The sequence below is a fragment of the Glandiceps talaboti genome, chromosome 2 (assembly GCF_964340395.1).
Source record: "Glandiceps talaboti chromosome 2, keGlaTala1.1, whole genome shotgun sequence".
In the NCBI taxonomy this organism is placed as follows: Eukaryota; Metazoa; Hemichordata; class Enteropneusta; family Spengelidae; genus Glandiceps; species Glandiceps talaboti.
Window position 1 is genome coordinate 7196937 of NC_135550.1, and position 26759 is coordinate 7223695.

Below are 26759 nucleotides of genomic sequence, written 5' to 3' on the forward strand. Positions count from 1 at the left end.
TAATTATCGCCAATGCTCGTATACAATGCTACAGTGAGAACGTATTATGATATTACGTGGTGGGCATTCATGTAGGGAGTGAATTGTAAGACAATCCGACCTTTGATGTCCACATTTTTCATACTTTCTTAAATTCTTATTTCTATGCCTGTGACGTCATCGAGACTTTATTGTTGTACTGCAGTAGAACTGGTGCACATTTACTATCTTTACTGACTTAGGAAGCATGGGAAACGTGTAACTGTCTCTTTATAGGCTAAGTCAGAGTGCAAAAAACCCACTTAAGTTATATGCCGTATATTTATCAATAACCAAATCAGAGTCGACACAGCGTGAAAGAGGTAAGTGGTAAATTCACAAAGACGGTGGCCGAATCTATAGTAATTTTTTAAAAAGATTTTTTTTTTTTAAATCAAATAATTGTGTCATTGGATATTATTTATAAATCTGTTTCGAATTTCTAGTGAGAGGCATACCAAATTGATGTAGTAGCTGGCATATAAAAAGACACAACCTCAAAATCATTAAATCACAGTCAGTGGCTATGTATGGCATAAAACATGACACTGGAGAGAACCTGTACCGTAAATCAAGTAGTGCGCCACCTGACGACCGTCACTTGACACAGCTCAGTCTTGCCTGGGTATGAACATTGATTTCAATATTACTCAAAAAATGTTAAACAGGGAAGAAATTACAAAATAATACTTTTCTGCATTTAAACTGTAATGTGGTCATGTGGTGAAGTATGAAAGAAACCATAGCGTAGGGTATCCTAACGTGTATTTCTTTATATTCTATCTAAACAACAGGTGAGCTGACACACTTACAAATATTTAGTATTTTACTATAATTGTTCTCTGTATTTTTTTTCTTTTTTTTGTCTTTCCAAGGTGTGGCACTTAATCGGCCACTTTTTAACTTTACGGTTGAGACTTTGGTTAATATGTAAGACTAATATTGACACAGGACTTTTGTTGTCTTCACGTGCTGATAGGTGAGGTGGTGAGTGTGACGTTGCCTTCACCTATTAATCAGTCAGTGACGTCCGAGCGGGATTCGGTTACCCCTTTCATGCAAAAGCCGTTCGTTTCCGTGCCCCAGACGAGCTTCCTGTTACGGTGGGAGTTAAGGAAAGAGTAACTGAAACCGTGTAGTTTACCGAAATCACGACCATTCGTAACTGGAGAAAACTTGGTTGACAGATCAGGAGCAAGGCAAAGTAGACGAAGAAGTGTAATAAAAACAGGTAAGCTTTTATTCCCGCTACGGTTTGCATTATTTATATTGTTGGAGACATTCATTATACATCACTAATACGCCGTACACATGCAACCTCGAGCCTTTTTTACTTGTAGACATTTAGCAGATAGGACAGTAACTAGGCGACTTGAGTTTCTCTCTCTCACACGAATCAATCACTTGATGACAACATACATAAATAGGGTATATTTCAGAAAGAAACATTTACCACGGTCAACACCTTTATCTGCCTTGCATGCTAAGGTGGCATTTTAGAGTGCGGTATATAACAGTGCAATGTTTGTACGTACTGTAGTACGTTGTTAGCCCAATTACACGGTACGACAAATGTGTTCACTTACACACTTCATTCTGCCCTATCTACAAATACTCATTCATTCTGTAGTTGACAACGGGTGAGGTTTTTAATATTCTCCGTTGAGTTTTTCATTTTGTACACTTCATAGTAGGGATTTAGCGTTGTCTCAGTGTCGATCTTATCGAGTTGACACGCTACGTTCTCGACTACTTAATTGTGACGTGAACACACAAGTTATTGTCGTCATCATCATGCTTGTTTGCTAATTTAAGTCTAAATGGATTTTGTTCATATTTACAGATGCATTTTTTTGCAATGACCTTTTTTCTTTGCCATGACACACTGCACAAACACGCACGCAAATGTGTCAGTTTGTCCCTCCCTATTCTCCTTACTGTCTTTATAAAGTATGATAACGCGCCGTATCTTATTGAATTCTCAATTGAAATCACACTTACTAGAATTAATTAGCTAATTGTATGTATGTATGTATGTATGTATGTATGTATGTATGTATGTATGTATGTATGTATGTATGTATGTATGTATGTATGTATGTATGTATGTGTTGGTGGAGGTAGGTAGATAGGTAGGGTGCTCTTGTCTGTCTGTCTGTCTGTCTGTCTGTCTGTCTGTCTGTCTGTCTGTCTGTCTGTCTGTCTGTCTGTCTGTCTGTGTGTGTGTGTGTCCGTCCGTGCCTGTACCCAAGTGCACACTATTGCGAATGTCATGTAACATTTGCGTACTTACATCGCAATATCCAACTGTATAGGCCATAATGTAAACAGTTGCAAGTGTATTTCTATTGCATTGTGACTTTGTAAAGGTGAGACACTCGAAAGAAGTTTTGTATAGTTTGCGTCTGGATATGGATGCAGACAATGTAGTTTGGATCGTTTCCATTACGAATTCTAAAATTGTAGATAATGCACGTCAGAGTAACAGACATTGGCAATTAACGCAGTATTTGCAATGTTCATTCAACGCTTCCTCTCTCTGTGATTCATTTAACGATCTGTGTCTCTGCGACCAAGCACTCTCAAAAGATGTGAACTATATCAAATGATAATAGTCACGGTCCTTGGCTGAGTAATATTAGCTTTTGCAGTCTTCTCAAAGCTGCAGATCACGTTATGCTGACCAGATTAGTAGGCACCCCAACATCTCGGATCACACGGATCACTATACATGTATTTCCTGGTTGCATCGTATGACACGCATCAAACTGAGATACCAAAATCACGTGCATGTTTTATTCACTTCATTTGTTTGGTATCGCTGCCATGGTTGCTATGGTTACCAATTTAGTAGCGAATCTGGAAAGGGAAAAGCGGATGAGTTGGCTATCATCAGACTGTGCAAAATAATGCTTTACTTTTACCAATAAAAGTATAATTTCATGAACTGATGACACTGAACTCTCTCGTGGATAATGCAGATGAATATACTGTGACATGCGCCAAGATCAGTTTGAGGCTAAATTCGACAGACGTATAACGTTATGTTTTATTCAGTGACCAATACACACATGCACATGAATCTCCCACTAATGGATGGAAGACCCCGTCTACTTCTATACATGTTGTGTAAAGTGTATTCTTACATAATTTATTCGGGTAAGAAATGAGAGAGGATGATTAGTGTTTTGCCATGCATGTCTGGATTTAAAGTCTATGTATGATCGCTGTCGATAGATAGTGTTAAATTACACAGTTCATCTCCAAACTTACTTAGACACGATAAGTCGATGTTGTCGACACGTAGTAATACGGGATTTGTCTCAGTCACATCAATTACACGTGTTCGTTGCACGTCACAGGTTCGTCATTCAGACCACTGGCTGAGTGAGACCATTTGTCAAACTTAAAAGTTATCACCATAGAAATCACCTTTGTGCATATGGGGAAATCGGATTTGAAATATGCGTAGGATCTGAGAATGAGATCAGGAAATAAAAAGATATGACATAATCGTGTTATCATGTTATGAGCGCCGAAGGTAACTTCCTGCTCAGACTAAGCCGAGATGGAGAGTAATCCATGTAGTTTTCCGGAATATCGTGAATATTGTCTCCTTAGCACCATCGTATTAGTGAATGTATCGTTTAAGGTGCGTGTGTGTGTGTGTGTGTGTGGGGGGGGGGGTAATACCCCCCCCCCCCTTAGCCGTGTCATATTACATTAAAACCAGTGTACTATTAGGAAGGAATCAATGTACGCTTTTCGAATAAAACCCCTTAGGTCCGTATTTAATGGCACGGCGGGGTTTTATCAAATATTCTACTGGCACTGTACACTACTATGAAACGACAGTGAGCTTACAAAAGCTGTCAGTGTAAACCTAAAGATATGTAACCATGACTAAGGGGCATACACCCAAAATGTAATATCATCGCTACTGGGGGAAAGGTTAATAGGTTGAATTTGAAAAGCAAGACAGTTCTAAAAGTGTGTGGGATTCTAGACATTTTTATAAAAGATTTGTCATGTCAAAGTGACAACAATACGGCTAATGTTGGCATCAAAATATCGCCTGATGGTTGAAAGTACAGGTTACACACTTATTATTCGAACACCTGAGTCACGGATTACTCTGAAACTATCCCAGAGAATTGGCTATCTGGCTCAACGGTATTCTGGCGAACGCCATTTTCGAGCAAGATTGCCAACTGTCTGGGCTATTGGGATACCGGAAACACACTGCATTTGTGCCATTGACAAACTTTAATACAGAAAAGAGAGTTGGAAAAAGGGAACAACACTGGTATATTGAAATAAATCACCTCCGTCTAACCAATTATGATTTATACCTGGTCCAGCAATTAGCTGATAGAAGCTTTTCAATTAGTTTACTAACTGGGGGTTATCTTGTTCGGTCTAATATATATATATTTCATATAATAAATTTGGGATATATGAAAAATAGCATGTCACGTGTAATTACTTGTAAATTGATGATAAACGTGGTAAAAATCGTATTGATCACCATGATGAAATGTGACACAACTTAATTTGCTTCTAAGTGATTTCCCTATTAATGGTGGATTTATTAACAGTTTTTTGGTTTGTTCATTACAACTGAAACAGGCGTTATTACTTGAAATTGACCTCCAGAAATCGACGTGTAAATTGCAAATATGTTTAACCCAATGTCGCTGTTCCCATTAAAATTTTAGATTAAATACATTATTCCATGATCGATAATTATGAATAAACTTAGACTAAACCATTGACATAGTGTGTTGGAAGACATACTGTTTGAGTACGGCCTGTGTAATTGCACCTGTCAATCATTGCATGTTAATGATATGCTAATTGACTTTCTGGGAAGACTGCATTTGCAGTGCAGTGGTCCTATGAAGTGAAATCACTTCTGATATGACGTAGATATTATAACATCTATTCAACAGATTACTGCCATTCTTTAGCGATATACTAGTCATATGGAACAATTATATCCATCTATCATTTTTCCTCGGTATCACGTAGTCTCCAAGGCCATCACCATAAATCTTTCAAAGTATAATACTCTCGATAACAATACACGATGGGACCCTAATATAATTATAGCAGAGAATATCAAATTAAATCAACTCGACGATGTTTCTAGTTTTTTTTTCACTTTTGAATTTTTTATGACACCCCCCAAAAGATATATCGTAAGTGACCCTATAACCAACACTAAGATTTACCTTCAGTAAACAAGAAGCCTTTGGTATAGATCATTAAAAATGAAGGCCGAGGGACTGTATGAGTAATGCTTTTATCTATACATAGGATTACCAGTCAGGTAAGACTGTACACGCTCTTCATTATGTGTCTTTATATATCGGCCTCTCAAGATGCTAGTGTAGTGGTAATCCGCCAGCAACCATTGTCAAAGTAGGAGATACTAAGAGACGTGCGTTTTTTACCCCGAGGCCGAACTCCCTTCTTGTATCACGACTAGAATAAGGCTAATATGTTTTTATGACGAAAGATATGCACACAAATATGAAATACACCGGGGAAACGCCACAGTGTACTCCGCCACCCGGCGGGCAACCATTCATTTATTTCGAGTTAATTTTAGCAGAGTTCACATCCCATGGCATCGTACCGACAGTCTAAACTAATTGAAACTATGAATTGTAATGGTGATGTAAACGAGACCATTTTATGCCAAACAAATCACCTTCCTGCATTATTTTAATCAGGAGTTTTTGCGTCTACGTCGGACAAAATTTATTGCAACCTGCATATTGTGAATAAATGTGATGTGAAATGATCGCCCACGCACACAAACCGTCTTTACATCTGCTATCATTATTTTCCATTTACCATTTTGTTTGGTAATAACTTATGAACACTTGACTGCAGTGGACTGCTTGATTTCCCTCGTTGCCATCTCGTTATCGTTGAATATTTGGGGATATCGACCAAACAATGGAAGGCTAATTTCAGTGTTTATGTGAGGGAGATTGAAACGCACCTACGTTCAATATTGATGTACACGGTGCAGAGATGGAATACACCTGGCGCTTGGCGAATAAAAGTCAATGCCTGAATAGCTGAAATTAGATCAGGGAATCGATTAAACTTTAATACCATACACCTCGAAAATAACATGAAAGGTAATGTCACTGGGAATTTCAATCTTTTGACCTTTTTGTCCATTGATTTATCTGCAAAACTTATTCTCTTTTTGAAAACCTGTTCAGACCGCCTTGTAATCCTAACCACAAGTATTTAAAAGGGAAAATGTGTAAAGATATAAAGCGACCGCGGAGTCATGTGACTGCCCTCATTAAAAGTCAGAAAGTTACACACGTGTATTCAGTTTCTAGAAATCTATATAATCTAAACTATTGCGTAGCTGATATCATTTACTACTATCAGCAAGAGCAGCTCACTTTAAGCCCCGGATTAAACAAGAAATCCAACTAAATTCTTTTTTTTTTAAAAACTAATTATTTTTTGGACATGTTAGACAACTCGGGAGATAAACTCTATCTTGAAATTAGGATATCATGGGAAGGTTTGATTCATACAAGATAACCTACGTCATGTACGACCTCTTGGTGATCGTTGTTTCTGACAAAAAGCTATCTTTCAGGACATATTTCTTAAAGCACAGATTTAAAGCCAGCCGAAGGAGGAGCGAGGGCTATCATTACATACTAGTCCACTGAATAGGTGTTGTATTAGGATGATGCCCAGATAGGCGCAACACTTTTACAATTACCAAAGGATGTACACTCTCTACTTTAAGAGCACATCATTTGACTGAACTGTTACTCTTTCGTTTTCCTTTTGTTTGAGGGAGCCTATAATCGCATGTATATATATATATATATATATATATATATATATATATATATATATATATATATATATATATATATATATATATATATATATAAATCAACCCTTGTTGATTCCACTAGGTCGGTGAAATTGACACAACACTCCATCAATGAAATTCGACATTCTCTGAGTGTGAGAGTTCTTTACTAAACGCGATCACACACACGGTAAATACATCAATTGGTTTCATCCATTTCAGCATGACATGTAATATTTCAAATCTCAGTGTATAAAGCATAAAATGCCCGATGATTAAGTGTGCTGTTACGTCAAGAGTCCGCCCAAATTGGGGGATCAATAAAACAATTTCCTCTTACAAACCGAGGCAAGATATCACCACCCACCTGTTAAGGTAGTCTCGATGGTTATCTATAAAGTTCAAAGTTCAAATAGTCATTCACTGTCCAATGTATGACAGTTTTAAACAGATAAAACATTTCCTATCATGTCAATCAAAGTCGATGGTTTCTATTGTACCTGTTCTTGCAAGTCATCATACAGACTCTCTCCTGTCCCTCTCTGTAATACCACTCCCTCGTCATTTCCGCTTCATTGTAGAAGGATTAGTTAGTGCTTGTAGAAAGACATTGACGGTCTGAACGATAAGAGGGTTCATCTCGTCTACGCATGTAGTCATTGATATTCATTTTAACGGATTAACTAAAGTTGGACTTACTGTAAGTTTCATTAAAACACAAATTGTCTTGGTTTGTTAAGAGTTTCGAAGTACATGTAACCTTAATTTGAACTGTTATGTCATCATCAATCTAGAAGGAAAATTCATTCACAGGGCATCAAACTGTTTGTGAACGTTCCTGGAAGTGTCTATCCCAAGTCGCTTCAACTCTTTCTGGTGTTAGAAAGGAAAGGAGACTATTAATTCTAAAGGGGACGTCAAATTACGGCTGAAATAATACTTGGGTGTCTGATTCGACACGCTGGATTATCGTGAACATAATTGTCAAGTCTCTAGGCTAAATTATTGCGGAGACGACCTGATACAAGTTCATACGAAATTGGACCCGAGTGCCTAGTTTAGATCTGATGTCACATATCATCATTACAAAAAATTTAAATTCATGATGCGCCCACATGCATGTCTTGGCAGTATCATCTTGCAGTAAATGCAAATATCTACCAAATCTGCATTGTATTTAAGTCAATCTTTACACTGTCATGATGAAACTAGATCAATATAATCAACACCTTGCACACACATTGGATGTGCATTATTATTAATATCAGCAACCAGATCGCTTGCCAAGAGAAAATGTCGAGCACTCATCCATGTAGTCTGTTAATAGTCCGCCGGTCTTTTTAAGAAGTAAATGAGAAAACAGCTAATACTTATGGCGCTTTGACATTTGACAAACCAAGATGTTTACATATCCTTCCAAGAAAAGTCTAATATAATATGGCGTACTTATCGTTGTGTAAATTCATGGATTGCCGAGAGGATGGCTCTAAAACTACTCTCCAGCTTACACTAGTGTGTACTCATCATCACTATTAGTGAATCTTATGAGAAAATAAGACTCCTAAACCAGGCACAAAAAACATCACATCTTTTCTGGTTAAATGCACAATGTAGGGAGAAATGTTCAATTACATTGCGTTTTAAGGACCCTTGCTGTAAATCCCACTAGTAAGTGTGCAAAAGAAAAAAGACAGAAAAAAAGAAGGATAATGTGGTAGTAGTGAAATTGAACCCTTATGGTCGTCAAAACCTAGTTGTGAACCAATGCGAAGTAGGACGCCAGTAAGGTCACCTTTATCGAAAAAAGTCCCGGAGTTATATTTGATATAGTTCATCTAGGACAACGAGGACTGAGAGTTCTGATGTCTGAGGTTTCACAAAATAAAATAAAATGAACTGATCATGGTCAGTATATGCAAATCCGTTGAAATACGTTCAGAATGGTTCTCAAATGCTAACTCCCAACATATCCAGAGTTGACCAGAGATGGAAGAAGGTAAAATAGAGAACGGGTTCGGCTGCTGGGAACGACACCTGCTGCTTCAGTGGTTAACCCCAACATTGTTGTGGTCTTATACCCTCTCTAGCTATTCAAACCACGATAGTAATAAGACCACACGTTTGTTTTGGGAGCTATTCTGTGGTGTAACCAAGATTTGAAATCTTCTTTATTTGATAACATATCTAATCAAATACTAGTCTCAACACACTAACAAATGAATATATGTGTCCAGATGATTACGTCATACTAAATGCATATACTACAGATGTCAGTTTCACAGACTACAGACCGGACAGCGTAGTCTATGGGGATTTACATTAATAATGTCAGCCATTGACGGTAACTAGGTTTGGTGAACGGAGAGTGCCGTAAGTGACTTCCTGAATTGACGGATATTCTTATCTCCATATTAATAATTCAAAAAATAAAATAAAATAGAAAATCCTCTCCTCGGGCGAAGTGTATAACCCATATAAGACTCAGGATAGATTTTAATAGTATAGTTTTGTAGAGATATTCCCTGGCTCCCATACACGACCAAACTGAGGTTTACTATTTATCCATACATGACCAAGTTGAGGTTTATCATGGGTCCGGGCAGGATCCAATTGAGGTTTTATCACTGTCCCATACAGGACCCAATTGAGGTTTATCACTGTTCCATACAGGACCCATTTGAGGTTTATCACTGTCCCATACAGGACCCAATTGAGGTTTATCACTGTCCCATACAGGACCCAATTGAGGTTTATCACTGTCCCATACAGGACCCAATTGAGGTTTATCACTGTCCCATACAGGACCCAATTGAGGTTTATCACTGTCCCATACAGGACCCAATCGAGGTTTATCACTGTCCCATACAGGACCCAATCGAGGTTTATCACTGTCCCATACAGGACCCAATTGAGGTTTATCACTGTTCCATGCAGGACCCAATTGAGGTTTATGACTGTTCCATACAGGACCCAATTGAGGTTTATCACTGTCCCATACAGGACCCAATTGAGGTTTATCATTTTCCCATACAGGACCCAATTGAGGTCTATCATTGCCCCATACAGGACCCAATTGAGGTTTATCATGTTCCCATACAGGACCCAATTGAGGTTTATCATTGCCTCATACAGGACCCAATTGAGGTTTATCACTGTCTCATACAGGACCCAATTGAGGTTTATCACTGTTCCATACAGGACCCAATTGAGGTTTATCATTTTCCCATACAGGACCCAATTGAGGTCTATCATTGCCCCATACAGGACCCAATTGAGGTTTATCATGTTCCCATACAGGACCCAATTGAGGTTTATCATTTTCCCATACAGGACCCAATTGAGGTTTATCATGTTCCCATACAGGACCCAATTGAGGTTTATCATTGCCTCATACAGGACCCAATTGAGGTTTATCACTGTCTCATACAGGACCCAATTGAGGTTTATCACTGTTCCATACAGGACCCAATTGAGGTTTATCATTTTCCCATACAGGACCCAATTGAGGTCTATCATTGCCCCATACAGGACCCAATTGAGGTTTATCATGTTCCCATACAGGACCCAATTGAGGTTTATCATTTTCCCATACAGGACCCAATTGAGGTTTATCATTTTCCCATACAGGACCCAATTGAGGTTTATCATTTTCCCATACAGGACCCAATTGAGGTCTATCATTGCCCCATACAGGACCCAATAGAGGTTTATCATGTTCCCATACAGGACCCAATTGAGGTTTATCATTGCCTCATACAGGACCCAATTGAGGTTTATCACTGTCCCATACAGGACCCAATTGAGGTTTATCATTTTCCCATACAGGACCCAATTGAGGTTTATCATTTTCCCATACAGGACCCAATTGAGGTTTATCATTTTCCCATACAGGACCCAATTGAGGTTTATCATTTTCCCATACAGGACCCAATTGAGGTCTATCATTGCCCCATACAGGACCCAATTGAGGTTTATCATGTTCCCATACAGGACCCAATCGAGGTTTATCATTGCCTCATACAGGACCCAATTGAGGTTTATCACTGTCCCATACAGGACCCAATTGAGGTTTATCATCGTCCCATACTAGACCCTGGTGAGGTTTATAACAGTTCCATACAAGACTCCAGTGAGGTTTATTATCGTCCCATACTAGACCCTGGTGAGGTTTATAACAGTTCCATACAAGACCCCAGTGAGGTTTATCATCGTCCAATGGAAGATCCAAATGAAGTGTGATTACTGTCTAATACGGGTCCCAAGATGAGGCTTGTTTAGAATTATGTTTCACACAATGGTCCTATTTGCCTACACGTATTCTCTTCCCCGCAGAATTGGTTTGCTACTACGTAAACTATAAAAACAACTTTTAAGAAGGCAATTGACTGAATAGGCAATCATATACGAAGCATGTGATTCCGTATTCTTACAAAATCGAAGATTGTGAGTAGTTTATTCGCTGTCTTAAACATCGTAAACATTTGCATTAATAATTATTAGGGAGACAGCGACCTTATGAGCTATTATGTTTAAATGTCAGGGGAATTCTAATCGAAGACTCCATCAAAAAAACCCTTAAATTTGTTTGTTTTAAAAATGACCTTAAAACGTATCCAATTGAACCATTTCAATGTGTATGAGATCGATTGCTATTGTATGCTGGGCAGGATCAAGAATACAGGAAGGCGTACATGCCACGTCTTTCTAGTGTTACATTACGTTTCTTCATTCTTTTCATTTACACTAAAATAAAACACAATTGTCTTGGCAACGCATCGGGGTATTAGAAATCACGTTGCAATTTTTGTTATAGAAATATTATTAAGACAGTGGTACAAAGAGACTATGTGAAAATGGTGCATATATTACCTCTAATTTATGATCACAGTGTAAGTGTTTCAAAACCATCAACGGAAGAGAAAAAAAGTCATTATTCATAGCAATTTAAAGTTATTAATAGAAATGACTTTCACATTGAGTCCATACTCATTAATTATGTTTGTTATACACAGAAATCAAAGCTTTATCGCAACCTTTGTAAAAAAAAAAAACTCCAAGAAAACGGAAATAAAGTCACACGGGAATATGCAATGAAAATCTTCCTTCACTACTTTTTGCAAGTAGTCATTCCATCATATTCAATTTTTTATGAACTTACACAATGAGGATCATCCATTTTAATTCGAAGATGATAAATGTATCCCGGTTGATAAACTTTGACAATGTACGGGTGTTTAATGATTTCCAAAGAAGCTACTTTATGGAATATTTGATTTCGATTAATCTAGCGAACATACAATGCTTTTGACTAGCCTCAAAACAGAGCAGGTGTCTAAATGGGCTTGTAGTCAATAAATAGTCATTTATATCCAACTGGCCTTTAGCTGTATGATATTATCTGGCAACCGAACTTAGCATCATTCGCTTGTCAAATAGGATCAGTTTGAAGTAGTTAAGCATCGATATTGTGGATCTACGGTATCTAATAACAGAAATCTAACTCAACACGCCTCCGTTCATCTTTGCAAGGTTAAAAAAAAATTAGTTGATAATGATAAGGAAAATATTACAATCCGGTAAGAGAGTCATATTTTTGGTATTAACCTTTCATTACTTGCCACTCGATCCTCTTTATCTTACGCAGTCACGTTCCATTTCCTTGGCGATCTTTTAAGTGCATTTAGACGGCAACAAAAGAGTAATGCAATTACCAGGCTTCGAATTTTACGAAATTAATCGAAATGAAAAAAAAGTTGGCGGTCTGAGAAATCACATGGAGCAGTTGAGAGGACATGCGAAACCATTTGTCGAGCCCTGCTGTTCTCAGTGGGCGTTGATAACGGCCCTCCCTACGAAGCAATGACACACAATACATCGTCGTTCACGCGTTTACTTATTAGTAACCGTCAAGATTATAAACGTCTTTATGTACATGTTACGATGGTTTTATTAAATGTTAAGTCATTAAGGAAAAAAGCCACGCACGAGCCTTGAAGTCTGTGATAAAATACGAGTTGTGATGTTATTAAATTATTATCTTCAAAGCTTCATTAAATTTTTTTTATTAGTTTGTAGGCCACATATGTGTTCTTGTCTAAATACTATCTTTATGTAATCGCTATAACGTGCTTAATATATACTGATATTACAGTCAAAGTGACAATCTCCAGAATCGACGCACAGACAGTTTGACAATGTGGGTGTTGATGTGTTGTTCAGTGGAAACTTTCTTCCTCGGATGTTTTGTTTTGTATTCTGAATTTGTAGTCTGCATTCTGTCTTCTATGTAGCGAGTCTATAGAGTCACGGTTAATTGTGGCAGTGGTAGGTATTTGCGATCGTTGTTATACATAATGACACACGGTTTATTTGCAATTCAGAAGAATATGAGGTTGTTGATTTTCAGTGTTGTACAATTCGTCTAAAGGGGACTGTGAGCTTTTCACTCTGCTTGGGTAAGGTAAAAAACAATAAACTAACTTTCAATATGAAACAAGAAGAAGCAAGGAAGACCTCAGGGTCATGTGGACAGTATCATGTGGTGTCATTTCAATCAATCAATCAATCAATCAATCAATCAATCAATCAATCAATCAATCAATCAATCAATCAATCAATCAATCAATCAATCAATCAATCAATCAATCAATCAATCAATCAATCAATCAATCAATCAATCAATCAATCAATCAATCAATCAATCAGAACATGTATAGAGCGCCTGTATCCAATACGAGGTAAAGTTCAGAGACGCTGTACACTAATATATTGAAAACTTTCGCGAATAAGTATGTTTTAAGGTTCTTTCTGAAGGCATTGACTGTGGGTGTCCGTCGAAGCTCCAGTGGCAATTGTTTCAACTTAAGACGCAGTGCGGCACGTGAGATAGAAATTTGAAGGAGTTATGATACCACATTATCTAAGGAATGTAATAACAGGGTTTACATTTGGCATCTGAGTAAACACGTGAAAACAAGACATAAGCCAGAATAGCTATGCATCATACCAAAATGACGTTGAAAATGAACTGACACTGAATGCACTGATGTAGTATTGGACTTTCTCAGTTAAAGAAAACAATCGAAATATTCCGTGATCAGCAAAGTTACGCAGTATCTATCATATTCTCTGCCACTGCGATGTTTTGCACTTGTGAATGCATACATACTATGTTCTTCATTGATGTCACAAATTTGGCGATTGGAAGATTTCAAATTTAGCATCTACCACCAATTCGAAACTTTTGTCAATGCATATTTCTAAATGTTCACAAACTTTAGATAATTTGACTACTATACTGTGTATTGCAAATAAGTGTGCATCCTTTGGCGAGATAACTATGTATGTAATACTATAGACGCCGACGTCCCTTTCAGTACTGAACTACCGTTACAAAATCTGACAGTTTTCAGAAAGATGCCTGATCGGGTGCAAAAATTTCGAAAAGTATTGCAATAATCCTCGTACAATATATATGATCTAATTTGACAACCATTTTGATATTTTAAAAATAAGTTGCAAAAGAAATTAATAATTCTCAAGGTTCTAATTATTCTGTTGCATACCTTGTTTAATGATGATTGACAATATAATTGTGCATGCTTTTGAATATGAAAATTGGAATATATCTTAATATCTTTGTGGTATTAGATGCATATGACAGTTAGTGGAGGAGATATTGACAATTTCATGAAATTGGTCAAATTAGATATCTAAGTCCCATGCAATCTTATTAAGCCTCTATATGATGTATCTCGTAGTGTTAAAAATTTGATGAAATCACGTCTTTACAGACCATTGATTGATAACAGCTCATATCAATTAGTTCTGCTATCCATAATCTACAATTGTGTTCAAGCATTGCAAGCTTCTCTGTTAACGCACAGATTCCAGTTCGACGTTTCTTTGGTGATACATGATACGATGCGAGGATTATGAATGCGATTTTCAGCTGCAGATTTGCATATGTGACTGAAATATATACTTCGTCTACAATATCCAGCTTTGTGAAATAACTGACCTCGCCATGTATTAAAGGGAACTTTGCCCGACAACATTGCCAAAAGTTTTTTCGCTTCGAGCTTTAACAGTAAGTCTTCAGAATATTAACGAAACCCTCTCTTCTCGTCGACAATTTGCAACCAAGAAGAGAATTAGCCGTGAAAGCCAGGAAATAGCTGCAAGGAAAGGTTAAAAAGTAACCCTACCGTAATAGATTGAATCGACCATTCATTAATTAACAATGTCACTGATAGGTGTTCTGTGCTTTGTTGGATGATATATTTGCTTACTATCTTGTCAGTGACCTTATTACTAACTTATATCAAGATTGTCACCCTGGTGCATTCCCTTCAGGCACAATTAAGCTGTTTGCTAAAACATCACCAGACCAACGGCTAAGAATTAGCACAGAAATTAAATGTCACACAGCAATGAAGATGTAGTTGGGGAAAATCATGTTAGAGTCCTATAACAACGTTAAAAACCAGCTATAGTGAGAGCAAGCCATTATAAAGGATATCCAACACACTTCTCTCATCCAATTTGTTATCACAAAGCTGTCAACAACAAGGTTAACCTTCTTTGAAATAGAGATATAATGTAGATCCCTAAGGAAACGTTTATTGGACTTGATAAATTATCTTACATCGTATGCATGCCAATTGACCCATTGAGCAGGTACATGTAAAAAAAAACCCAGATAAAAATAAACATTAATATTTCAAGCCATGGAAATCAATTGTTGTCATGTATGTATATATATACACACAACATTGAAATGTAATTTGATCAATTTTAATGTTCACTGGTTATCTAATAATAACCGTTATATTGTATTGAGACCACCGATGGTGAGTTATGAGGTCGAGCTCTAGCACGGAGAAGACACGGGGAGGGATTTGATCGTCAGGAAATCATTCGTTGGGAGATTAAACGCAATGTGTCAGAGTACATGTAATTACTTAGGAAACAATTCGACACAAAAAGAATCCCAACTGTGAGGTGTTTGATACAGTTAATATTAAGGTTGGGGTGGTCGAGTTTTTTCGGATAGCTTGCTCGTAATCAACACATTCCACATTACTGATTAAATACTCACCTCAGCCATTGACCCAAGTCCACGGTTTAAGGGTTCAAAGACTTTTGTGTTTCGGTTTACGTAATCATAAAAAATGGGGACCTGATAGGACGAGAGTGTTATCTGGTTGATTTCACCCTCCACGCTTAAAGGCATGTGTACTCTCCAGGGAGCCGGGGACGACTCGATAATTAACAACTAATGGCATGATGGCGTACATTTTAGAACCCCTACTGTAAAACCGAGTGAATAGACATATTCTAGAATTCTCCACATGACAGGAAAGTGTTTAATAGCAGGAAATCTGTATATTATGAAATGTATTGATTCTTGATTCTAGAACCCTATACCTTTCAGAATATGTACTCTATTCGCTTGATAAAATTACATATTATAGAACTTTCAATCTGATAAGGAAATTATATCCTGCAAACCCCCCCCCCCCCCAACAAAAAGAAAGGAAAGATTCTAGACCTGTCTAATATATAGCATTGATAGATAGATAGTCACGTGATGGCAGGATAGCTTATTGACCTCCTCCCTCATGACAGATCATAAATATTCTAGAATTTCCTGCGATTCTAGAATTCAGTGTTCGATATAATGTCTATATGCTAGAACTCTCAACTCAGATTCTTCCCATGATATGTAGGACGCAATGTAGACCCCAGTACGTGATAGTACGGATGCTATTTACTGCAAGTCTCTTTATATTATGGCGGAATGAATATGACTCAATTGAATTAGTAGCGAAAAGGGCTAAGAATATAACTGATCAAAGTAAGGCTCATAAATTGTAATAAAAAATATATTTGTCACCAACTTTTCCAACGAAAGTACGCTTTTAAAGGATTTACTGAATATCATATGTCATTTTGGATCTTGAATATTATCTTTAAACGGCGACAGTCGGCTATTGTACGTGAAAAGAAACCCTAGATGATACCGGTTGTCCATTAACACGGAGTAGTCGGCACTTCCAGGCCATGCTTGTCAGCTGAGGTTACGATTACACAGAATGATGTGTTTATATATTTGTTGAGTTATCGGTTATAGAGATATGGTCGATGGGGGAAAAACTTAGACATAATCATTCAATTGGTCAATCAATAATCAAAACAATTTAATATATGTACAATGTACATTAATGTATTATTTGTGTTTAGTTCGAATGATGAAACTGGATTAGGTTGTTGTTTTTTGTGTGTGGCTAGACCTCTGTAAGATGCAGGGATTCTTACGGTCATAAATGATAACTAAAGACGGCGTCGGTTTGAAGTAGAAGCCGTTCAACCCTTAAAAAGCCGTAAAACTGAAGTAGCTGTTATTGAACATTTGGGAAAGTTGTCTTGAAGGGAAAAAACGTTACTAAAATAGGCACTTAAAATGATGTGTACGTAATTGCTTTAAAGTGCTCGCTTGTGTGTTTTAAGATTTATACAACACCATTAACGAGCATAAGATGTGAACACCGGGTAATATATAGCTGTGTATGTGTCTGTACCAAGTCATAAAAATGATGACGTCAGCAAGTCTTTCCTCTAACCTCCTCGGGTATTCCTTAGTGTCGTTTTAGACGAAGGGGATATCGATATATCAGCTGTAAGGAAACGTTCACAGCAATAGATAGAGTAGATCTCTGTGAGGAAACGTTCACAGCACAGGGAGGGACACATCGCTGTGAGGAAACGTTTTCAACACTGTCGAAGACTATGATGACCGAAGAATGTACACGTAGTGTGGAATACATTGGTATTTTTTTAGATCTGAATGCTTATCTGAGCATTTAGAATCAATAACAATGCACGAGGGTTTACAATACAGACAAATGTTAAACGTAGGGAGAATGTTGGGAGGAGTCGATTTCAAAGTTCCACAGATATTGGTCATAATTACTTTACTAGTTGACGGCATCAGAAATATAAATATACCAGTACCAGTATGCAAGTCACACGCACCACACACATGTATTTGTAATTAAGTACTATCGTGCAAGATAGTATGTCATGTCACGAGACATGTACCACGTGCAGAAATCATGTGTAATATAGTACACTATCTTGCAAGATGGCACGTTATGTCACGTGCACCACATGCACACTAATACTTATGCTGATAATATCGAACTTAATTCTTGTCGAATGTATTTTATTGATACCAATAAAGCTGAAATTTTCATATACAAATCCTTCCCGCAAGTAAAACACTTTTCTTCAATGTAGGCTTTCACAAAATGTCATCTCATTCTCCTTACCCAGGACGTATTTCACGCTTAAAAGTAGTTCAAACGTTCACACGGATAATGATATTATTGAAGCTAGACATTTCAAATGCCTACTTAATATCCCTCACACACACACACACACACACACACACACACACACACACACACACACACACACACACACACACACACACACATACGCGCGCGCTCTCTCTCTCACTCTCTCACTCTCCCTCTCTCTCTCAATAGCTTGTAGCATTTGAAACTCTTAATTAATACATGTGAGAGTGACAAGGTAGATCCCCATAGTAACAGGTGGTTGATATCGATGATAACAACAACTACTTTGTTATATATGTGACCAATCATATATCAGAACAAGATAAGAAAACAACATCACATGCACAACAACAACAACAACAACAACAACAACAACAACAACAACAACAACAATAATAATAATATCTACAACTACAACAACCCACTACAATATTCAACAAACTTCTTTTCGATGGCGCAAGCCACTCTGAACAACTGTTTGAATATCACGTCGGCTTCATCAATATTTTTCAGACTCGTAAATCGTGTAAAATGGCCAAATCCCCGTGTTCTAACTTGAATGCTTACAGACAACTTTTCACTATATACGACTGTTTATCTTATAAACTTTTCAAGCACATGTTAAACACACCGTAGAATTGGTTGATTGCTTTAATGTCTGTCGACAGACGCCCTGGCAGCTTAATCTCTTGCTTGTAAGGAAGTGTAATTCATTATAATGGTCTTGGAAGGCGTGAAAGTACTGATTGATGTGGAAATGTTGACAGCATGAGCGCCTCGGGCAATTGTAGTGAATGGGTATTAAAACACACGGAGACTGTTATCTTTGTCAGAGTTTTCATTGACACTGCCAGGCGAGTAGGGGATTGAGATTGTGGTTCAGTGGTTGCTATCAATGTCTCTTTATAACATGCGCACGCCTCTGATGATACAGTAGTCTTGTACAGTCGTATGTCCTCAGCATGTGTACGTTATTACCAGCTGTCTCTTCGTAATTAAAAACAATACAAAGCATGGTTGTAGACAGTCTAGGCAGTTATATGTATCACAACACTACATTTGACATTTAGGGAATAATGCAGTGGTACCTACTCAAAATGAATGCCAACCCTTTCACTTATTTAAGTATCTGCCAATTTCAAACAAACTGTTCGCTAAGAAGTAATTTTCCACCGAACAGTCAGTTTGACTTAAAAAAAACATCTAAAATTACTTGGTAAAAATATCCAAGCTGCAGTAAATGCCAATGCTTTCGGCTTATTGTTCACGACACATTACGTTGAGATGGTGGTCTTGCGCGTCTCACGCGAGTGTGTTTGAAGGATGACGATAGAATTTGCATTCATTTTTTTTCTTTGCATTTGAGTCAATCAACAGTAATCCGAGATTTAAATTTGCAGAGTTATCTAAATTGTATAGGCTTATTTTAATGCCATATTTCACAATGATTAGTGATAGAACAGATCGAATCACGCCAGCCTTTGACATTTGGCCTGTCTCAATGATGGCAATATAAAAGAACTCCCTAGCTGAATCTAACAAGCTTAACCCGCCAGTAGTGTTTCAAGTACGACGTAAAACCTCTAATATCGTTACACAAAGCTTTGTCTCTCCTGATCATCACGCTATCATCACTATAGACAACACTACACTGGTGGTTATTGAATCAAAGCTAATTTTCAAATACTAAATCTTCGTTTTCCATTTCAATTTCGTCGGACAAAAGCATTGCAAAGATCGTGGGTGTAGCACGTGATACCATAGATTTGATCGATCATTGTTCGATTTACAGATTATCTCTGAGAAGTCAATTTAGGGAAAACATATTGAGATGTTCCTTTTCCATAAAATTTAGTCCGACATATGATCTGGTTGATACTTTCCATGGAATTGGGTCTGAATTTTTCATGAACTTTGGTCAGACGAGGAATATATAACATCCTGCAAATAGTAGCAAGGGACTTTGTGTGTTTGTATGCAGAGTTATTTAAATTGTATTTTAGCAAATTCTAAGGATCACCAAGATAAAAAAGAGAGTAAAATATATTGTAGGAAGTTGATTGTAGGAAGTTGGGGATGATGGATAGCAATGGTAGTTGGTAAAGGTACAAATTGGCCCACTCCGCCACATTGTCTCTCTCTGGCCATATTTCTCTGCGAAGTGATCGGGTAGATTTATGTATCTACGCTGTCATTCAAGAGTGACGCATGTGGAAAAAGGAACTGTGTTGGTTTTGTCTTAAATGCAGATATTCTCAGGATTGCGTAGGTGGGTTCGTGTTAATATATTACATATCCACATAGCATCTGGTGCGAGTATTTTTGACGAGAGGCATTAGTGAATGAACCAAGACCGGAGGACAGATTTATCCAGAGCACGTAAGTTTGTTGGTCGTGGTTACAATAGGTTCGATGTGTCAAAGATGTATACCAATTGATTCATTTCTTTAAGGGATACCCGTGGAAACCATGTAGCTATACATTGCATCATTCTACATTCTTTTTTTGCGTCACATGGTTACTGACGTCATGTAATATCCATCTAAACCCATTCACGTGATTATTGCATCAGCAAAACTTGTAGTTCTACACGAAAGGGTCCATGGTCCTACCGATACACGATGATGGTGATGATGATGATGATGATGATGAAATGATCTGTACGTATTTCGAAACAATGCTGAACATTGGCATCAATTGGTTGTTATTTCTCTTCTCATGGTATTTCATGGTTGTACGTCATACCTTGCTAGGTACAATTGCAGCGAGAAAAAGAAAGGCACCTCTGACATTCACGTCTAAGGCTTTACACAGAGTTGCAAGCATACAATTTTTCCTCTCTAATTACAAAAAAACACAGACGTTTCCATGGGGCTACCACAAGTTCCTTTGAACAGTCCATTTTAATCAAGGAAAATTCAAAATGAATTCGTAAAATCACGATATAGTTGAGATATAGTTGGCCACTCGACGCATTTGTTTCACTGAGAAAGAATAGGTAGAAACTTCAAATACTATCTTCAGAGAGAAAATTGCACTCTGACGACGAATTCAACATTTACCAAAATCGTTTCAACTTGGTAAAGTATGTATTAATATATATATATATATATATTTGTGTGTGTATGTATTTATGTGTATGTATGTGTGTGTGTGTGTGTGTGTGTGTGTGTGCACGTGTGTTCAAATCTTTATTTTCGTATATTTTAAGTTAATGCTAACCTATTTTTTTTAATGATATTTTTTCAGAAGAGAGGACAAAAGGTGGCGACGACTGGTGTCTTAACTTAGGTAGATCTTACTAGAATGAAATTTCAAGAAATCGTTGGTTTAGCGATAATCGTTGTTTTATCTGTACTAATTTGGAGGATAGAAGGCCGAACGCGAAATGAACCTTACTGGCAACAACCTGGATGCCATATAGTAGGTGAGTTAGCATTGCACAAAAAATAAGACACGGTAATAGCTGTGAGTCTAACTTTCTATCTCGTGTTTAAGTATCTGATAAAAACAGACATTTCACTGAACAAATCAGTTGACAATAAAAGTGGCAATTATGGTTAAGTGGACAATGTTGACCCGGGGTATAATTGAAGTGTTAATACACGTGCATTAGTACACTACATACAGCCATTATCACAAATCTCAAGGCGATTGATAGTTTCAATGCTTCCAGTCTGTTTATATATATAGTTTGATAATGGGGGAATGCGCTTCTATACTTTGTGCAAGTAGCGAGGACTTCTCATTTTCGACACGACGCAACAAAAAAACGACTTGATGAGTTCATGAAAATACTAAACATTGGACATAAAAAAACGTAGTTTTAGTGCTTCAGTATGCAAGTATGAATACAAGATGACTGGGTGTGTGTACCTTTATAGTTTAATTAGCCGGATATTATCTCCATTAAGAGGCAAGAAGTAATTTAAGTTATCAACGCCCGTTAAGTTTCTAAATGGTCATTACGTTATACTACTTTCACTGAGGGTGGATGAACTGGTTATAGGAAAACGCTGTAGATATGTCCCATTTGGTACAAAAAGCAATGCTGCCAAATCATTTGCTATACGGACCTACTGCAACGACATAGGGCAATATTGTCATTACATGTTCGCGACTGAAACTGAAATATCCATGGCCAACACAAGCAGGACACAACTCACTCATACTGATGGCTTGAAGAACTTCTTATTTTTAATTATGGATTGCATCCTGCTGTGTGCATTGATCATTTAAATGTACATGTAAGAGAATTCATATGTGATGCGGAGGAGATTCTCCGGCACCTTCAAAGCCAGTTTTCAGTACTTGTCCACCACTGATAAAACGACATTGCGATCACAACCAATTATATTCAACAATGGTTATATGGTTGTATTTCAATGTGGCGGGTAACATACCCAGGGAAACTCCCACATGTCTGTAACAACCACATATCGGGTGAAGGGTTGTGCACATAGCTGTACAAGTTCTATAGAGCCACGGGGGCTATACCAACTATGTGTCAAATATCCAGGTAACAGCTCTGGCCAGCACACAGCTAGATGTGACAGGTGTGCAACTGGTATATGCCAACATCCATGTGAGATGTATGTGAGAAATATAAATGTAGCATAGGTTTTTACAACAACCCTGAATAATATGTACAAGTCTTACAGCTTTTTCCTCAAAAAACCATGAGCCATGTACCGCTAGTCATGTGAGCAATACTGTAACAGAGGTATTTCCCACAGCCACGTACAAGCAACACCCATGTGAGCAATGTTGATGAAATGTGAACAAAATGGTTGCTACAGTGTATGGTTTCAATATAGTTGGTACATGGATATGCAAAATTATGTACTAGGTGTGCTGAGCAGATCTATGGTACAGGGAATGCACAGAACAGTCAAGGCACAGAGGTGACATGCACATCTATGTAAAAGGCATACTGTTCACAGTTAGGTAGCAGGGTTGTAGAAAAAATATACCCGTAACGTGGCTGTGAGGCACATAGTTGGTACATGGCCGTGCTCCTCTTTATAGCACCAGGATGCGACCACATCCTAGCACCACGGTGTGCAGATCTTAGTGCTAGGATAAACAAAATTCCCTGTGTATAGAAAATACATTATTCTACAATTGCAAAAAAAAACTCACACTAGCAAGAAAAGTTGGTTTATTGGAAAGTTTGATGATTAGGGTGTAATGGTAAACAGTGACATGGGATGTCGCAGTGCAGAAAATTCACAGAGAACAGGTTGACGCTTACAACACAAAGTATATACTTCGAGCAGAAGGTTAGGTTATTTCTACGAGTCACTGACCCTGTGCCTATTGACTCTTTACATGCCTTTGACCGAGAGTAAAGAGTTTTTTCTACTAAGCAGCCTTTGTTGAAACATGTCAATGGTAATGGCACTTCACTGTCATGTTCTTGATTTGCAGGCTATATAAAAAAAATGAAAATACCGGGATGCCGTGAACAAGAAGTACGAATGAATGCCTGTCGGGGTTATTGTAGGTCGTATTCATACTTATCAGCTCCAGCTACTCTTGAAGCCTCCGGAGGAACTCATGTGTTTACATCCAAGGGATCGTGCTGTAGTATAGAGAAAACCCACGATGTAAGTTGCCTTCTAAACTAATGGGACCTTGTTAAGTTATATTGTGCTTTCAACGCGGAGGCTCTGATATTGTCAACTCCTGCACAGGTTTCCATTTCATTTGACTATCCTTGTAAGGAATTTTTCATCCTAATTGTTAACATATAAATTGGACTTCCCTGTGTGGCGTCAACAGATTTGGCGGTCTCTTCCGACAAAGATACGACTATTTGATAGTCACCTCGACCGGCGTTTCTAAAAGAGTCCCCGTTTTAGTATACTTAAGTAAATCACCTGAAACTACGTCACACATTTCAATCAGGATATTCCCGTTCTAATGTATTTTTTTCTTCTCTTTCTTCTTTTTCCCTCTTCTCAAGATCCAAGTTACATTGGAATGTGAAAATGGACTAGAATATGAGGATGTCTATAAGTCGGCCAAGACCTGTGCTTGTGGACTTTGTGATAGAGATTAAATGTATTTGTAAAGTATGCTTTAAACTGAATGCGTTGATTTTGTTGAATAGGGAAAGTCTTGTACATATTGTAGTCAGCACGGGCTTTAGACAGAGCACTCAGATCTATCACACAGTCCCATCGGATAGCACTGAATTCAAGAGGTGGACGTCGCCCAGCAGATTTGATAAAAAGCTTTCTTAAGACTGTATATATATATACTATATTCATCGCTCTTCACAATCACAACTCTATGTTATTTAATGATATACAGACTTCGATCTGGGTGCTCTAGTCTTTTTTCCAATATTGCAACTACCACACCATATAATTCTTTCAATTTATAGTTTAATTCGATTCCTCGTTTAGAGATTTAAAAAAACACAAAAAAACCCGACAAGTAGAAAGCTGACATTTTTAAAATGACAACTATAGTAGAGTAGCTATGCTAAAGTAATGAGACAAGTCTGCAAACTCATTGCAGAATGTCCTTTCTTACTTATTATCTTATTTATTAAGCACATCTTATGTTCTCTCTCTCTCTCTCTCTATATATATATATATGCCCACGGGTATATATTTTAAATATACTTTTCAAAACTATGTTTCCCTCGGCATCATGTCCTTGCAATATCCCCATGTTCACAGGCCCCTCCTGAAGTAGAAAAAAATGATTAATTTCCAACATTCGATAGATAGGAAACCTCCCTTGGAGTGTCACTAACCGAATGAAAACAGTGTAAACGATCATGAATCAAATATGACGAATTATTATACGATGTACACAAGCCTAGTTATCATCCAGCAAGTATGGATACACCCTGGTCGTTCTACGTCACAACAACCCGTGTCTACGTCACTGGTTCTGCGGTGCTGGAAATATGACCATTATTTTACCGGATGTTTCTTACATTGTGCTTTGAGGAGGTCTAAATATATTATTCCCCAATTTTTTTTTCATCCAGCCAGAAGATACTCGTGACGTAATGGTTTGTCACTATTCGTCTAGCGACTCGTATTGACAAGGCCCCTTAGGCCACTCATATTTTCCTTGGCCGAACTGAGAAAAATAGTGGTGAATAATATTTTACTTATTTTCTTGACGTTTACGGCCCATATTGTAGTGTCGTCCTATTTTTTTTGTAATCATCAATTCAGTGATATGCTGTATATGTGCTCAGTCAAGCAGTAGCCACTTTCAGTAAATACAACCACGCTCACATTTTTTCATACAAATTCCAATAACATCGTGATAGATTAAGCTAATCTTATAAGTCGTCATTTTTTTAGTCAGATAGATAATAGAGTTATTTATATGTGCTCCTAGTTCATGTCACATCCCCACTGTTACATTGTACATTATTGTAATAAAGTGTTTCTCTCATAAAACATGTGGTCACGACTTCAGTTTTGTCGTTTATGAGTTCTTTTTTGGCAATGCGATGAAGTGTCGGTATGAAGAGCATATATTTTCAACTGTATAACTCCCAATGAAAGGCCCTTAGGATTTGTGTTGATAAATAAAAAAAACAACGTCTTTACAACAAAAACAATTCTCTGTGAAATGTTTCTAGACAACACAACTATCTAAAAATCCATTTATGTTTTCTGCCAAAGTGGGAGTGATCTTTATTGATATAGTGATGTGATATGGAAATTATATACTAAAACCCATTGGTTTGGACATATAATTTGATCTCAATTATATCATGTCACAAGGGCCTCGACGTCTTTTTGACTTTTATGGATATCGGTCTCTAGGGCATATTATTCACATGAGTACCGTTGGTATTGCACATGTATTACAAACAGAAAGAAAGTCGCATCCAAACCTGATACTGCTCTCACGATGGCTCCTAATGGATTCAATGTAAAGAAAATGATGACTGTTTCGTTTACCGCTGGGCATTGACCTTATATTCATATTTGACTTTTGACCTGCTGTGCATGATTCAAGACCAATATCAAAATGAATGAATGAATCATAGTACATTGTATTCTTGATTTGAAATTGGGGTGTCAATTTTCTATATCATTTTCCATTATGATTATGGAAACAGATAAACAGATAAGGCCAAAATATCCTTAAGGTATTGTCTATAACAGCAATAAGCTACTAATAATTGGTTGTTTATACAAATGCATACTTGGGGGTGTATTCGTTCAACGACTTCGATCGATGATTGAGGGAGTGTGTAAATACGTATATAATAGTAAAGAAGTGTGTGTGGCGGTAATGGAGTATTCGCTTTTGGACAAAAGAAGAACGTATTGAAACGGTTAGCTAGCTAAGAGGAATTACAAACTGACTGATGCGAGGAATCAGTTTCATAATATTGACTGCTCAAAACACAGAGACTGACACGCACACAAATACACGGACACACGTCAAATACACGGACACACAAACATACGGACACAACACACCGACACAAACACAAACACAAACAAACAAACAAACAAACAAAC

General features: G+C 37.5%; 1 protein-coding gene across 4 annotated transcripts; it reads left to right on the top strand.

The window, feature by feature from the left end:
• Positions 1–739: 739 nt before the first annotated feature.
• LOC144453418 (thyrostimulin alpha-2 subunit-like) lies at positions 740–25623 on the top strand. 4 transcript variants are annotated; one of them, XM_078144705.1, is made up of 5 exons: positions 740–812; positions 998–1249; positions 21496–21673; positions 23677–23855; positions 24215–25623. In XM_078144705.1, exons 3-5 carry the CDS (start codon positions 21553–21555, stop codon positions 24308–24310), a joined length of 396 nt encoding a protein of 131 aa, XP_078000831.1. In that variant the 5' UTR covers positions 740–812; positions 998–1249; positions 21496–21552; the 3' UTR covers positions 24311–25623. The 4 variants fall into 4 exon arrangements, with proteins under 4 accessions (XP_078000831.1, XP_078000833.1, XP_078000835.1 ...); XM_078144707.1 differs by having other exon boundaries at positions 21499–21673; XM_078144709.1 differs by lacking the exons at positions 740–812; positions 998–1249 and adding an exon at positions 20525–20625.
• The last annotated feature ends 1136 nt before the right edge of the window (positions 25624–26759 follow it).

What these genes read in the sequence shown, in the direction of transcription:
- LOC144453418 (XM_078144705.1), top strand. Translation starts at nt 21,553, where the DNA reads ATGAAATTTCAAGAAATCGTTGGTTTAGCGATAATCGTTGTTTTATCT. An exon ending in ACCTGGATGCCATATAGTAG is followed by an intron (nt 21,674 to 23,676) that starts GTGAGTTAGCAT and finishes CTTGATTTGCAG; the next exon opens with GCTATATAAAAAAAATGAAA. An exon ending in GTATAGAGAAAACCCACGAT is followed by an intron (nt 23,856 to 24,214) that starts GTAAGTTGCCTT and finishes CCTCTTCTCAAG; the next exon opens with ATCCAAGTTACATTGGAATG.